Source organism: Atractosteus spatula, chromosome 6 (genome assembly GCF_055471065.1).
Source record: "Atractosteus spatula isolate fAtrSpa1 chromosome 6, fAtrSpa1.hap1, whole genome shotgun sequence".
Taxonomy (NCBI): Eukaryota; Metazoa; Chordata; class Actinopteri; order Semionotiformes; family Lepisosteidae; genus Atractosteus; species Atractosteus spatula.
In genome coordinates, this window is record NC_142711.1 from 39,461,982 (window position 1) to 39,479,096 (window position 17,115).

At 35.7% G+C, this 17,115-nt stretch overlaps 2 protein-coding genes across 2 annotated transcripts; both read right to left on the reverse strand.

Annotated features, from left to right (window-relative positions):
- Nucleotides 1-1,922: 1,922 nt before the first annotated feature.
- LOC148832866 (uncharacterized) lies at nucleotides 1,923-7,164 on the reverse strand. Its single transcript, XM_088918155.1, has 7 exons — nucleotides 7,145-7,164; nucleotides 7,013-7,092; nucleotides 6,207-6,231; nucleotides 2,926-3,030; nucleotides 2,557-2,685; nucleotides 2,206-2,329; nucleotides 1,923-2,087 (listed from the first exon to the last, which is right to left on the reverse strand). The coding sequence occupies exons 1-7, from the start codon at nucleotides 7,162-7,164 to the stop codon at nucleotides 1,923-1,925; spliced, it is 648 nt and encodes a 215-aa protein (XP_088774281.1).
- Nucleotides 7,165-7,445: 281 nt separating this feature from the next.
- LOC148832867 (uncharacterized) lies at nucleotides 7,446-15,697 on the reverse strand. The gene is made up of 11 exons (XM_088918299.1): nucleotides 15,586-15,697; nucleotides 15,019-15,154; nucleotides 14,559-14,646; nucleotides 12,975-13,055; nucleotides 11,949-12,077; nucleotides 11,607-11,673; nucleotides 11,190-11,274; nucleotides 10,766-10,871; nucleotides 10,141-10,211; nucleotides 9,717-9,829; nucleotides 7,446-7,480 (listed from the first exon to the last, which is right to left on the reverse strand). Exons 1-11 carry the CDS (start codon nucleotides 15,695-15,697, stop codon nucleotides 7,446-7,448), a joined length of 1,023 nt encoding a protein of 340 aa, XP_088774425.1.
- Between the last annotated feature and the right edge of the window lie 1,418 nt (nucleotides 15,698-17,115).

Genomic DNA, 17,115 nt, shown 5'->3' on the forward strand with positions numbered 1-17,115 from the left:
ATCTCTACATGATTAACTGAATCATAAACAAATTCAGTTCTGCACAAGAAATTGCACTCAAGGAAAAAGGGCATGACTGTGTTCCTCTCAATAGTGTAACATAACATTACTACATTAAATGTTCCAAATGATAAACAATGTTAGAGCCTTGTGTACAGCTCCACAACAGGCCTCATGCTAAAGCTACTGTATATGATCAATGTATAAATGGGGTACTATACAAAAGGCCATTAGTGAGGCTTGAAACGTAAATAATCTGTGAATCTAAAACATACTGTATTTTAAGTACATAAGGGTCATTTGTGCAGAATCATGCTTTTTATGTCCTAGGAGACCAAACATAATGAGAGACTTAATAGTAACAATAATTATAGAAAGATAGACACTGTGCAGATAAGCTACAGGCTAATCACAATCATTTAGAAAATGAATAAAAAAATATTTATTCCATGCTGAAAAGAGAATAAAAATAAAGACAAGGTTTCAGTCTGAAACATTGTGTTTTTCTTCTCTTTTCAGCATGACACCCGAAGAAGACTCCATAGCTGAAAAGTTGTGTTTCTTTTCTTCTCTTTTCAGCATGGAATAAACCTTTACTTGTTTCTTTGCAGCCTACGCATGCTGACGCAGCTACATACTTGAATCACTTAGAAAATGTAATTTAGAGTGTTTTCTTCACAAAGTGAATTCTTGGAGCAATAACATAAGACATAACATAAGCATTTTGAAGGTAAATTCATCATTGCTTTTCATTAAGAATGCAAGGCTCTAGATCACTTAAAAGTTTAAACCTGTACAAAAATCAAATACTGACTAGGGGACACGGTGGCACAGTTGTTAGCATTGCTGCGTCGCAGAACTGTAGCCCTGGGTTCAATTCCTGTATTGAATTTGAACGTTCTCCCTATGTTTACATGAGTTTCCTATGGGTGCTCCAGTTTCCTCTGACAGTCCAAAGACATACTGTACTAAACTGGTAGGTTAAATGGCTTCTGGGAAAACTGGCCCTGGTGTGAGTGTTTGTGTTTGCTTTGTGATGGAATGGCATGAGGTTCAGAGTGTATCCTGCCAAGCGCCCATTTCATAATGTTGTATACAATGGCTGAAAAAGGGGTTAAAATAATGTATCTGTCAGGCTTGCTCTTGCTGGAGCACTGCGGAGCAAGTGAACAATGCCATGGCAGCCAGACACACCCCTAGCCACCTGTCAGTTAGTGCTGGTTGTCATTGATACAATATCTGACTGAAGCCTGTGGGCAATAATCAAGCTTGCCTCAGGTGATTCCGGATATTTTATGTCTCCTCTGACAATGCTCTGGGCTCTGGTATGGGGTTTTTGCCATTGTGTTTAGGTCTGACCTAGTTTTGTTCCCAAGTTCCTGTGTTCTCACTTGTGATTTTTCCTACATACCTGACCCTAGCTCCACCCTGAATATGTCTCCGGATTTGCCCATTTTTACCATTTGAAATGTGAATTTCTTGTGCTACGAACCTAGCCCGCTTGGCTCAAGTGAGCTTGTGCAATTCCCTTCTTGCCTTTACTGTGCACCTCTGTGTCTCTAAAACTTTAAACCATGCATTGCAGTGGATCTGGACACTTTTGCTTGTCCTTTTTTTGCTGAGAAGCTGTCTTGTCCATTGATCCATTGATCCAGTATATATGGTACACTTACTGAATATACAAGAGCAGATAGGAAATTCTAGTTTTTAGGAACTTACCTGTTCCTCTATTATGAAAATATAACCTTGTTAAAGAGTTTGATATATATAAAAACAAACAAAGAAAAAGTTAAGACAAAGTTACCTTGCTTCAGGTTATTCTTTTTAAATAACACACATGGAACAACACAATACATTTCCACATTAGCGACACCCTGAAAATGAGCTGTAAGTGACAGCAAGATGCTACATATTCAAGTGATTTAACTATAAGAAGAGAACGGAAGTTTCCGATATTGGTACCAGTGCTTTAGGTGCCTGGGCAGCAGCTGGATGACATTTTCAGTCAGAAATAATAGGGCGTCCTGGACTGCAGGCCGGAGAAGCTTATCAGAAGGAAGTGAAAGTGTAAGCAGGCACATTTTCTCCTGAAATGACAAAGAAAATCATTTTACAATCTACAGTCCATCTTAAGTGTTTTAAACATTTTTTCACATAATACATCTTCATAGAAATTTTAAAATGTGACTGAGATTTTTGCACTACCTTGGAATATGGCACAGCTTGGCTAGAAAAGGTGTGAAACTGGCTGAGTTTCTCTAATGTGGCACTAAGTCTTTGATCTGTTTCACCGACCAGTTCAGTAGCTTCTTTCTTCAGCATTGCCAACCTGCAAGGAAGAGAGCTGTTATCATGCTATAACTTTTGAAAATCAATAGAGCTGCTCTAAAACACCCACAAACACTGAAATATTTTCTGTAATTATGTTTTTTCATCATTAGAAAAAAGTATAACAATAACATTTCCTTTTATTTAGAAAAAAAGTTTTTCTTTAGTTAGTTAAAGGACTATTTTATTATAGGGAATTATAGGGAATGAAAGACATTGTATGCTTACCAAAAGACGCTGCAAGACTTGGGCTCTCTCAGTCCATGCTTTAATTGTAACAGAAGTAAAGACAGACTAGTCTTATTTTTTGATGCCATTAAAGCATTAAGTAGAGTTTTAATTCTGACTTCACGGTTTCTGAAAAAATAATGCTAGTATTAATATACTATTAATATACATAGAGCTCTAAGAATGCTAAAACTTCATTGGTATAGGGTGTTGAAGAAATGTCAATATTTAAAATAATACAGAAGAAAAACTGGGCAAATGTGTTTAGTAACATTAATTTTACTAAACTAAAGGAAGACAAAAAACAATATGATTTCTTGCAGTATTATATAGTTTCGGTAAGCAGTGAATTATGTTTTGCAAACTTACTTTCTTTTCTCAATGATACCAGTCTCAATAAGGTTATTTGTAGAATTTTTTACTTCCAAAAACTCTGTCTTCACTCGTTGTAGTATATCAGTTTTATTCTTTTGTCTGATGAATAAATATAACATAAAATAATGATGAATAAAAATTAATAACCATTAGAAGGGAATATCTGTTTTTAGAAATAATAAAGCACAGGGATTAAAACTCTACAGCAATTAATGTGCTCTTGGCAGAAAAATGAAAGAGCTCTCTGTGGAATCATAATAAATGAGTCAGATTCAACATTCTAAAATTCCATGTAGTAGGCATATGCATATACAGTACTGTGAAAAAGTAAGTACACCCCATGAAGAGGTGTGTGTTTTTGAACATATCTGTATGTATGGATATTTGATCTTCATTTCAACAATACTGATAGATCAAGGTGATCAAATTTACAAATAACATTGAATTTTCTTTGATTGCAAAGAATTTTCAACAAAAAAGTCAGAAATGCAATTGTCTGCTGTGGAAAAAATAAGTACACCCCTTTGACTTCAATAGCTGGTGTTGCCCCCTTTGGCAGAAATCACTTCTTGTAGGCATTTCTTCTGGTGTCTATCAGTCTCCTACTGTACATCGACTTACAGTAGATACACTTTTGCCCACTTCTCCCTACAGAACTCCTTCAACTGTGTGATGCTTTAGGGCTTTCTTGCATGTACTGCCCGTTTCAAGTCCCCACCACATCATTTCTATGGGGTTAAGATCTGGGCTTTGACTTGGCCATTCCATAAACCTCCAAGTTACTCTCTAATGATGTTCTAGTCATTTGCACCTATTTTGGTGCACCTGATTCTTATTTTTAGGCATTTCATGCAATGATAAAGGTAGGGGTGTACTAACTTTTCCCCACAAGGAAATTGCATTTCTGTTGATTTAGATTGTACAAATGAGTGCAAAATGTGATTTTTCAATGTTAAAAATAAAATCACCTTTATCTATCAGTAATGTTGAAATGACGATCAAATATCCTTTTGTCCAGAAATGTAAAAAAAGACAAACCTTTTCATGGGGTGTACTTACTTTTTCACACCACTGTATTTGGACTTGAAAACAGGTGAACAGAAAGAAATCAGAGGACAGATAAAGGGTAAATATTTATATTAGGTAATGTAATTAGTGGAGTACCCCAGTGTCACACAATGGCCTGAGGAAGGCCAAAGTAGGTCAATTTTATAACAGAATGGCTCCGCTGCAAAAGCACTCAAGTAAAATAAGTGCAGTTTATTTACAGTGCTCTCAGTCCCCCACACCAGAAAACAAAACCCCAAAAAAGAAACAAAACGAATTCTTCAAATAAAAATAAATCTTCCTTTTCTTATTGCTTTCTCTCTGTTTTCAGTCACACTACCTGACATACCAACAACCAACTCCCTCTTAGGCTGAGGAGCCAGCTTAAATAGCATGTAAGCCCCTCCCCCTCTGGAACAAACCATTTCTCCAATTCAATGCATGTGGTTTTTCCCATCTCCATAAATAAACCTTGAAAAGGGGGGTTAGGTTTGGCCTTCTGAGGCCACCATAGGCTGATCCACGCCGGTAGTACCTACACCAAACAAACAGTGAGTATCATCCGTTTTGAGAGCGCTCTCCATTCACACCACAATACTCGCTCATACCTGTATTTAAGGATGTATTTTATGTATGTGAATGTATATGAGATTAAGTAATAGCAGTTACTAGTCAAGCCCTGAGTTCGCACCCTCAGGAACTTATCTAGCAACCGCTCAATGGAAGGTGTATGAATAGTGTATTTCCGGTGCTATCTGTACCTTGTGACAGGCTCCTCTGTCACACCCAGGGATCTGTATTGATCACTACTCTTAGTTTAGTAAAGTAAAAGACAAGGATTAGTAAATGTTATTTGCTGTTAAAAGCGGTAATTAAAATTTAATTTAAAAGGTAATTTAAAAAATATTTATAGTAAGTTCACTTCTACACTGGGTGAAAACATGACAGGTGTTGTTTAATGTAGATAATGACATATCATAAAAACCACAGCAAAACAATTGTGATCAATTTTGCTCACCACATTGCAACAGAATATTGCTATTTGGAATAAAGCCAGACGTGAGAAATCAGTTTCATACTGTAGGCAGTTTTAATTGTACATATTAGGTAGTTTTAAAGGTAGCTTTAAAGCAATGTCTACTAAAAGAGGTTTGTTTTGAGCAGGGGACTATGATGACATCTGTAGTATTCTTAAGTATTCAAGTATTCAATAATAAACTATTAAATCTTTATTTTGTCTTGTTTTAATAAAAGTAAAAAAGGAAACAATATTTTGATCTAGAAAAGAAACTTTTAGATAGGGAGAAAATACATGTAAAGTGTACCACAAAGGAGAACTACAGTATGCTAATGTTTTGAGAACCAGATATAAATAAAATGCTAAATTAACTGAAGAAACTAATTTTTTTACTCCAAAGAAATCGCTTTATGCAGTTTGAAGAGGGTAAAAAAAACGGCCAAATGTTGGCCCAGCAATTTAAGAGGAACGTGGAAAGAAATGTTATTTCCTACATAACTAATTATTAATTGATAATCAATATGAGATTAATTCAACTTTTACAGTTTAATTCTAATCATCATAGTACTGATCTTGTGCTAATGATGTAGATACACAATCATTCCTGAAGGCTGTTAAACTCCCTACTGTTTTATTCTCCTTCAGCTGAAGAGTCAAACAGATTCTCCTCTCTCACTGACTGAAATGTAGAAAGATTTATTCAGCATGTCTAATGGAAAATCACCAGGATTGGATGGTTTTCCAGCTGAAATTTAAAACATTTTTGGAATCTTCTCTCACCTACTTTATTTAATATGTTTAGTAATATTACCTCCACAATTAAGTTCTCCTAACACTGAATACAGCTCTGATTTATCTTATGCTTAAAAAGATAAGAACCAACCTACCAAATAAAAATAAAAAAGCATAAAAAATGCTGTGGTAAAAATAAAAAAATAAAAAAGCATTAAAAATCCTTAAAATTACTTTAAAAATGCTTCCAACTTGCTTTTTTAAGAACTGATTCAACATAAAGACTCATGTAGCATTTAACAATGCATCTACTTTTGTCTGTTTCTGTTTGACATGAAATAGCTTTAATTTGGTGTTAATTTACAACATTCAGGTAATACCCGCCAAGGGGATTCCTGAGAATTTTAGATTCAATTATTATGAATTGCTGATTATTAATCCCCCTGAAAAAACAATGCTTAAAATTATAGGTACTCACTTCTGTGGAATAGTTTCATGGGAAGCTGTAAAAAGAAAAACAAAGCATATAACCATTCTGATCGTACTCCAATTTAGCAAAACATACATTTTTAAATACCATGTGCTCAATATCGTATTTAGCTTTAGTAATAAAGAAAAGCAAAAAATATAAGCAAATGAATTAGAAGTAAATACTCATTTATTCAGCACTGCATAGCACTGTACTGGACCAGACTTATTCATCTTTATGCCTGGATATTTACATGTTATTGTTGTTTTTTCCACTAATGGAAATTCAGACCTGTAGATTTTTGGTAACAATTTAACAATTTAAGTGTTTTTTTCATATTGTCTCTCTACAGTGTTTTGTTGAGATCTTCTATTCTAACATTTTCAATTGCATGTTCTGTAAAGGTGGAACAAACAGACATCTAGAAACAAAGCTTAATAATGTGTCCCTCTACGTCTTCACAATGGTGACTTCACAGAAAGTCAACACAATTACCCTGCTTATGTCCATTATTTCAGTTGTGAGAGCAGCATTTGTACCTGCGTAAAAATAGTGCATGACAAAGCTCATAGTGCACAGTGTTTAAGAAGGTATCAGATGACACGGTCCACCTTTTCCATTACCTTGATCACGTTCTTGTACTTGTACTGTACCAGAGTGAACCTGGCTTGTCTCCCACTGGCTCTAAACATTTTTTTCCCTGCCAATACTCAACTATTAGTTTCTACTCTAAAATTCATGCAAACTTTGCCAGTCTGTCAATGTGATGTAAGGCAGTGAGACACCCTGAAAACATGTCCTTCACGGAAACTAACTGGTCTCATCCAGTAGCAGCATTAGCCATGGGGGCAAATCACTGGCATCTGTCTCCAGTTCCCGAAGTCCTGCCTTCCTCCTGGGCCCAAGTAATAACTGTCTGTACCTGAAATGGATGACCCATAAGACACCTATTGGATTTGTTTTTCATTTTATGAATTGATGTTGTTCTATTGAATTCAAGATGCTTTAACAGTTTTAATTATTTCAAACAGTCTGCTTTGTTCACACTTCTTTTAATTTAGTGTACAGAGGTAATATCTGCTTCTGTAGAAGAAGTCCTAGGAGAACAGGATCTGATCTGCTTTATTCCAAAGAAAAACCCTGAAACAGCCTTTCTATTGTCTAGGCCTTTCAGTTTTTTAACATTTGTATTTTGAATAATGTTGATTTTTAAATGATGTCTTATTATTTAATAAGTTTTAGAAAGCCTTACCCTGCATATCTTGTGGAAGCTGATTTTATTTCTGTAAAAGTCAAGAAAATGTAGGCATTAAGATGCATATTCTGACAGGACACTAATGGTGTTGCTGCAATAGTAATTCTGCCAGACATTTGATGTCCGTGCTTGGCTGAGGAGCCATGGTGTCAAGCTGAACTGTGGGATTATGCCTGAATATTCTAAAAGTGGGGATTAACCCCAGTTTTAACCACAGATAAATACTGTATTTCCTCATCTTCATAACTTTATCTTACTTTTTATTAGTTCTAATCTATGTTGAAGCATGAGCATTTATTTTCAAATATGAATGCATTTAGTTCACAAACTTTTATACTGAATGTGTGTGCTGCACATATTAAATATATAAACATATACAGTAATAGGAGGTTTTTTTCTGTTCTATTAGAATTAGCATGAATATGTAACAATATATAGCAAGAAACCAGGACATTATAAAGTGGGTCCATCTTTGATATACCACAGATTAAGTGCCCAGCAGCTCAGTGTCCTTTGGTTGGCAATTCCAAGGTGAGGAACACATATTGTAAGAGGTGAACACAACAGTGGAAATTCTCTTTCTCACTCAGTGCCTGGCATCCTGACAAGTTAACCAACCATATGACTACAAACCCACTGTCTGAGCTGCAAGGAAATGAACTAGGGCTCAAGAAACTCTAGGCTCAGAGAGTATGTAAAAGAATTCTGTAGCAAGAGAAGCAACAAGCTCTCCAAATTCTAATTTTACCTTATCAACAAAATGAATACAGTTGGACAATTATTAACGTGATTATAAAAACAGTTTAATTATTTTATATATTATTAATATTTTATTTTCTTCTTAAACTCATGATGATGAGCTGGTGGAGATAGTTATTCCTTTTTGAACTATTCCTGCTCAGCAATCATAATATAAAGCCTGTGTATCTGGAATTGATTGGAATTTGACTGGAATTGGGCTATAAACATCTTGTCTTATCTTGAGAGTAAGGCTGTTACTACTGCACTGTGCCTCCTAGTTTGAACCTGTTAATTGGAACAATCCGTTATATACAATACTTATTTAGTATTCAAGTATCTTTTGAAAATTACTCTATATTAAAAGGCTCTAACGTTTGGCCAGATTTTCTGATGGTAAATTGAATTACAGTATGAATTGCATTGTAATGCCCAAACGTTTTTGGTAGGTGTGTGAATGCCAGGAGCTGAGGGTGGTATGGATGTGAATTGCCTTGAAGGGCTAGTGACACGTCAGTGATGGCTGCATTTCCTCTTATCATAAGCGCCAAGCAATTGCCACACCATTCATGAGTAATGTGTGGGGTTGCAAACAGGTTTGACTGGACCTGTGGTTGAAAGGGGGGCCTGAAAAGAGGATGAGATGGAACAATACTGTACATCACTTGGCCATATAAAACATACACTTGGCCATATCTGGACAGCACCTTGCTGAAGGAACCACGGGCAGCTGGCTCTGCCCACGCAAACTTCCCACCTAGAGGGGAAGAGTCAGGAGCCTCTTTTATGAAAGGGTCCCAAAGGCTGGGACCTTTGGAAGAAGTACGTTTTCCAGGGCAGATTGCGGCACTTGGATGCAGGAAAGAACTTAGACAACAGGGCGTGGGAGCAGTGGAAGAAGACCCTGGCATCATCTTTTCTCAACCAGGGATACATGGTTCGGGATGTCCAGGATTGGAAAACATACCTAAGGAACTTCACAGAGTCCAGAACTACAGGACTGCATAATTTTGGGACATTTGTTGAGCAACTGAGGTCCAAAGTGGTTCTTGCAGCCACTCTGGAATGAGTGTCTTTTACTGTTGAGTTTTTATTATATTGTACTCTGTGTTGAGTGGAATGTATTGAATGTTGTTAACAAAAATGGCACTTTAGTAGGTCTGGTGATTCTGGGAGATGAAAAGAACCTGTAGCAATGAAGTAAGGGCCCCAGCACTCTTTATAATTGATAGGTGGCATAGTCATGTACGAGGCAGAAATAGTTCTTGTTTGAAAGGTCACCTTACAGTGACATTAGCTCATTTGCTTTTTGTGAATGCATTTAAAAAGTCATTTAAAAATCACATTTCCCTAATTGGAGATAAGTAGCTGCTGTTCTTGTCCCGAGAGGAACATATGAATGTATTACCTGTGAAAATTAATTGAACTGGTGCAGTGAGGTTTTAATGAAGGTTCTACCAAACATGGAACACTCTAACTGCCTTGATGTACAGGTGAATAATTTGAGTGACAACATCCACTCTTACCTGAATCATGATGGATGAACGTTTCCCATATATCTGGAGTGATACTCTGGCTGTCTTCAGATGCCAGGGAAATTGACCTTTGCTGTCTTTTGGTATTTGGTGGAGGAATAGAGCTGAAATCCAAAGAAACCAGTTGCAAGTTAACTAGTTTCCACAGAGGATAATGTTCAACACATCCACCAAAAGGAAGTACCAAAACAGTGCTTGATGACAGTTTTCTTGTGAACAAGCCAAGAGGCTTCTAAGCTAACATTAATGTGGAATTTGCTCTTGGCTCATGGGTTGAAGTTCTGCTATAATCCAGTTATAAGATAAATTGCATAAAGGACAATATGCTGATCGTGAGGTCTGTGCAGCAGTTCTGATTTTAATATCTTACTTGAGATAACCATCATTTAGAAAAGTTAATCTGTTATCTAGTTACCTTGCTGAGCTTCTAGGAAGAATCTCGGTTTCTTTCATTATGACTTTTACATACGCAGGAGAGAGAGGGACCTAGAAAAAAATATTGAGCACTTATATTGATAAATGTAAAATGTGTACATCACTTTTTATGACTATTAAAGGAATTTTCTATGCCTAGATGTTTTAGACACTAAGAATGATAGTGTGCTTGGAAGCTATTGTATGTTTTTTATTTTGAATATAAGATTTACCTGCCAGGTTTCTGTGATAAATTATATTAATCTTGCGTGATACAGTACACTATACACAAATTATATGCAACTTTTTTAAAAATTAAAAAACAGCTGGTGTAAGAATTATATTTATGAATATACATATTTTTTTTAAAAATGCACAAATATATACTGTACAGTATTGTACTTTATACCTCAAGAGACCTGAGTAAAAGATGTGTAGAAGATACAGGACAATCAGCAGTGTTTCATTGCTATATGCAGGGATAATAAGATTGTAATGTGTACAAGACACCTCTGATCAAGACTTTCATGCTGTAGGTTACTTTATAGATGAATGCAGATCATTAAGAACCCTTGATCTGCTCCTAATGGATAAGGATCTAAGTTCAATCTGAATACCCAACTCACCATAGTCTTCAGGTCTCTGTTCTTCATGTTTGTTATCCCACATAGCATCATGTAAATCCACTGGAGCTTCTCTGCAACATGCTCCTGTTTTCTAATCAACACATTCCTATATGCACATACAGCAGTTAAACATGGCAGTTCAATGAGGCATAGATTATACATCTGATAATATAAGAGCGTGGACTTCTTTATATTATGATAGAACATAAACGATAGAGCATTTCTATCCATGTCCATACAGTATTTTACGGTGTTTGTCCTCTTCATAGAATGCAGGGAATATGGATGCACGTACTGCAAATACTACAACAATTCAATAATGTGGCAGTGTTATCATGAGCAAAAAATAAAGACTACACATTTATCACATGTATTTGTTTATATTTATTACATTTTATCCAGTATAATAATTTTAAGTCATTACCTAAGTCTGTACTCCTCCTCAGGGTCAATTGCTTGTGTATTAATTGACATAGTGCATGTCTTCCCAGAGTCTTTAGACTTTAGACCTGTAGAGAGGTAAACCACATGTAATTGGTCTTCTGAGGCTTGGAAATGAACCAGATTATAAACATAACCTAGTAAACCTGGGGATTTTAAGACAATGGATTTACTGTGTACTATCCATATCACAGAGCTAACAAAAGTAAAGAGTGATTTGTATCCCTATACCTTTTACCACAACTGTTATCCTATTGTAGTGTGAATAGAAGTGACTCTTCAGTTCTACTATTATCCTTATACTTTTACTTCTGAGTGTACAGTATATATCGAAATTGAGTTAATATTTTGAAATGGTAATACAGCTATGGTATTAAGGATTTCCTGTCAATTTACAAACCTGACAAATTCAGTTCACTGGGTGTTTTGGAGGGCAAAATCTTCTTTGCTGAAAATGATGGATTTGCCTTTTTAAGTAAAAAAATAATATTATAGAACTTGCTAATACCTATCTTCATACTTTCTATATACTGTATGACTTATATAACAATAAAGTAAGACATTTCAAACCTCATTGCACAAGTCATTATGGATTTTCTAACATTTTGAAACTACAAATTCCAAACCACTCTTGCTTCATCCAAACCATCTCCATCAGATTTTCAGAAATAAGGACTACATCAGTTTTTTTTAGAAATGTTGCAACCATCTAAAACATCCACACCAGGGTTCTTAAGCATACTGCCAGAGGTCGTCCTGTGTGTAAGGCATGCTTCATCCAAACCATCTCCTCCAAATAAGTTTTCAGAAAGAAGAAACCGTTGCTGGCCTGCGAGTGAATCATCTTGGTAGGAGGTTTGACTTTTTCATCCTGTTAATAATAATAATAATAATAATAATAATAATAATAATAATAATCCATATCACCCTGCATCACACAACTGGCAACCCACTGAAGCGAAGCAGCTGTGAGCCTGGTCAGTGGCTGGATGGGAGTCCTCCTGGAAAAAAACTAAGGTTGCTGCTGGAAGTGGTGTCAATGGGGCCAGTAGGGGGCACTCACCCTTTGGTCTGTATGGGTCCTAATGCCTGGGTATAGTGACGGGGACACTATACTGCAAAATGGCACCGTCCTTCAGATGAGGAATAAAACCAAGGTTCTGACTCTCTGTCATCATTAAAAGTCCCAGGGTGTTTTTCGAAAAGAGTACAGTAGGTGTGTTACCCCGGTATCCTGGCCAAATTTTCCATTGGCCTAATAATTCCCATAATAACCCTAATAATCCCCATCTATGAATTGGCATCATTGCTCTGTTCTCCCCGTTGATAATTGATGGGTGTTGAGCATTCTGGCACACTATGGCTGCCGTTGCATCATTCACTCATCATTGGATGCTGCACATTGGTGGTGGAGGGGAGTCCTGGGACATTAAGACACACAAAAACCGCAGGACGTGTTCTCTGTACTGGTCCCACTGACACCTTTTCCAGCAGTAACCTTAGCGTTTCCAGGAGGTCTTCCATCTAGGTACTGGCCAAGGTTACACCTGCTTCACTTCAGTGGGTTGCCAGTTGTGAGTTGCAGGGTTATACAGCTGGTGGTAATGGGTATAGTGCCACCAGGGGATTAATCTGCCAAAGATTTCTCAGTTCCCAGCAAAACAATGACTCACCTGCAAACTTATATACTGTACGTGACATGTAGATTTTCATATTAAAATTTTTTAATTTTCTTTGTAGAATAAAAATATTACCCCTTTTCCCTTACCTTTTTGTCTTTCTCTTGGCTAAATTTGCTCAAGGTCACAGAACCGCCTGCTGTCTTGACATATTTCTTTTCAAGCTGTTTCTGTTTTGTTTTTTAAAACAAATATATAAACATTAACAACAAGAAGAGGATTGGTCCTGGAGAAATCTTAATCCCACATTGTTACACTAAAATACATAATAGTCACACTGACTGACTGCGCAATCTGAGAGTCTGGCAGGATTGACTCAGTCCATGGCAGAAAAGAAGGTAAAGGCAGCTCCTGTTGTCCCTCAGTTCAATTCAATTTATTTTTATATAGCACCTTTCACAACAAGGTTGCCCCAAGGCACCTAACAAAGCTGTGTGACAGTATATGACTTTACAATACAGAAAGAGAAAAAGCCAGAAGACAATGGAGGAGAGGAACCAAAAGCTCTTCTGTAAGGAGAACAAAAACCTCTAGGGGTCCAAGGTCAACTGGCTGCCCAACCCCTCTGGGCATGCTACCATTATACAATTAAGTTGTAGAATGTTGCAATGCAATGTATAATGTTGCAGTTGCAATTCTGTTCATCTGTATTTCTCAGACACTCTTGATAATTACATCTTTCAGAATTATATCTCAGAAAACATTATAACATTTAACATACCTTAAAAACCGATATTATATAAACCCATATATAATATACCCCTTTTTTTTTCATCAACTATGTACAGCAGAAATTCAGAAGGATACAACAGATTCTGTCAAATCTGACAAATAGATTTTTGTCAGATAAAGTTTTCATGTACACAAATGATAAGAAATGATAATGATAAGAAACCTTCCAAGGTTGGTATACAAAAACCCAAGATGATGCCATATAGTGTGAATATCAAAACCCTTTTTCATTGTGAAAAAGTCAGTTTAGGAATTCAGTCATGATTGCACAATGAGACTTTGGTTTGGTATAATGAGATATGTTATACACAATAGAAGGTCATTTGGCCCACCTAGCGTTTTTGTAGAAAGATGGACATTTGCAATGAACAGGAAGTTTTTACTGAAAAACTGACAATAAAGCAGTTTCAAACATGTTCCCTGAGATCCATAGTCTAGAGCTATTTTAGCAACCTTTTACCTGATCTAAATCTATGTGGATTTTACCTTAGGGGATACTTGAACAACTAAGCATTTCCACTGCATACTTGTGCAATGTGATTTGATATTTTGATACAAGAATGTAAATTTCAAGATGATTTGGATTATTTAATGTTACTACTAATGTAAGACCATTAACACAAAACTTTCAAGTGTCTTCATCCATACATCTACAATTTTAGCATTTGATGCTTCCTGTTTCTTAAAAGACAGATAGTTTAAGCTGAATATTAGAAATCATGGTTTTATCCTGTATACTTTTTGACAGCTCCATTCCGATCTTGAATAAAATGTACAAGACATTAATTAAACATCAATCAAGATATAGTGTTTTGAGAAAACCACTTCAGAGGAACGGTTTGCTCTTCTTTACTAATTCTAAAACTAAAGTACCTCTGTTTTTACACATGCCCTGTCTTTTGTCAAGTGAAATTTGGTGCATCGGTCCTTTTAGTTCTCACCCTGAGTTGCTCCTGATCCTCAAAGGTCAGACAGTAGGAAAAGAAATCAACATTGTCCAGGCTTACAGTCCCAACATTCTGATATGCTCTTAGAGTGAAGAAGAGAAACACAGTGCAGTAAATGAGGAAATATTAGTTTTATATCAACATATTAGAAAAATGTGAGCATACAGTATCTTTTTATACTGAGAAAGTACTAAGAAACTGTTTCGTACATAATAAAAATAATTGATTTGTCCATTTTATAAGAAGTGATAAGCAATATTTTTGGTTTTTTTCCACAAAGGATTTAGTAGCTAGGAGGAAAATGTAAAATTATTCACAAGTATTCAAAAAGCCAACTAAATGTTCTTATTAAAGTAAAAAATTCTAAAATTGAAGAAATGCAAGTTAAGAAGAACTTTTTCTTACATACAGTATTATATATTACCAATATTTGTTAACAATATTAACAAATTACTTATCAGCAGGAGTGAAGAATCCATTGCTCAGTAGATCTTTTCTCCTATCATAATTCTGCTTCTTCTGTTGCTCATGTGGAAGGATATATGTAGTGTCATTTCTAGTTGTCACCTTCACCGGAACATAGCCCTGATCTTTGAATACACAATATTTCTTTAAAATATATGCTTATAATAATCATTGTAAATTAATATGTATTATAAACTAAAACTTCTACAGTTTTACCCACCTACTATGTTTTTAAAAATTCCACTTTTATAATCCATCTTCTTTTGAATATTGGATAGTGTTTCTTCTGAGCCTTGTTTGCTTTTCAGATTTTGGATTTCTTGGCCAAATAACAAAAGGTACTCTGTCTTTTTTAGATTTGATTATGGCATGAACATGAATTTCTAACCACCTGGATTTAAAAAATGATCACTTAAGTATGTGTAAAAATGATGGACTATCATGAAACAGAGGTCACAGAGTTTGTATGAAAAAGTATAACCAAAAAAAAAATGAGTACTGTACTGTTTTATCCTACACATTTTATGTGAAGACAAAATAAGAACAATATGCCCACCTGTTTTTAAATTTGTGGAAAACCTTTGCCTTATAAAATTAATGAGCTCCTGGTCTCTGTCGCTCAAAGGCTGGTCCAGGTGAGCTGCTATTCTTCGTATTACTTCAGCCATGTCACCCCTCCTGTAATGTTACAGGTACCTTCTGTAAAATAACATACTTTGTGTCTACATACATGTGATTCTTTCTTAGTTCTTGTCTTTGAAGCCTGTTTGAGATTTTTTTTTTATTTTGAGAATTTTGAAAGCTGGATTCTAGTGGACTTTCTACATACTTCACCTCAAGGGCTACTATACAACAAAAATATAACAACTAATACCTTTGCCTACTTATCAGAATCCCCATAAGAGCTACTATGAAAGCTTTAATCAAATAGAGTACTCTACTGTTTTTATGTGTATTTTATGGGCTTTCCAAATATGTGCATCCAGAAGGATTATTCCTAAAAGTACCAAAAAGCTGCACTGAATTTATTTAATATTATTTTGATTTTCTTATATTTTTTTTCTCAGCTAAACTTGCATTTAGTTGATTTCAGAAACTTGTAGGTATTTCCACACTTTCTTAGGGGGAGGTGTACCTCAGTGGGTGAGCCTTTGTACCGATTATGTCAGATTAGCAATCTCTATATGAGATTGGGTTCCCATACAACAGTCCCTAAATCCCTATTACAGACACTGGTGTTTTACCCTTTAATGATGCAGTTTATTCTGTTTGTTCCACCAGATTTATAAATGGGGACACAAATGTATTTGCGTTCTTGTTTAAATCTTAATTGGAGTTTCATTCACAACCCATGTATAGTGGTGTTTTTTTATTTTTATCTTTTTCTGTCAATTCAAGTCCTTTTTCTGTCAGTAATGTTTTGCAACATCAAGAGTAAAATGCAAGCACTAACTACTGTACAAACTTTAGAAAAACGCTTTCTTTCTCTAAATCTAACCACATCATGGTCATGTTCTATAACTTAGTTTGTTCTTTCTCAGAAGGATGTGTTTCCTTGGACTCTTAAATGGCAACTTAGTATTGATAAAAACCTTTAAAACTGTCTACCAGTTATGGAAACCATATCATACTAAAACGTTTGGGGCTCCTGAATGTAAACACAGGTTTATAACATATTGACAGATGCTTATCAGGGATTATCAAAATAAATCTCTTCCAGAAAAGGACCATAATTTAAATTAAAGTCTGTAAATATAATAAATAATGCAACAAATAAACAGTCTTAAAAACAAAACTTTAGGTCAACAAATCTCTCTACATTAACAGCCTGTTATAGCAAATCCATAGGAGTGCTGATCTGGGATGTTCCACTGGTATAGAATATTGGTGTTTGTTTCTGCAAACCCCAGTTGAATATGGACCTTTAATTACCAGAGGTTGGGAGTCACAGTCATAGTCTTAGGGGGTAAGGTTTAGGAGTTAGGAGTGACGTGGGACTCAGTAGTCTATGTGAGTCAAGGGATGGGCCTTTCTTTCCTGCTTTAGAGGAAGGAAACACAAGGCCTGAAGATGGAGCTGGGAGCCA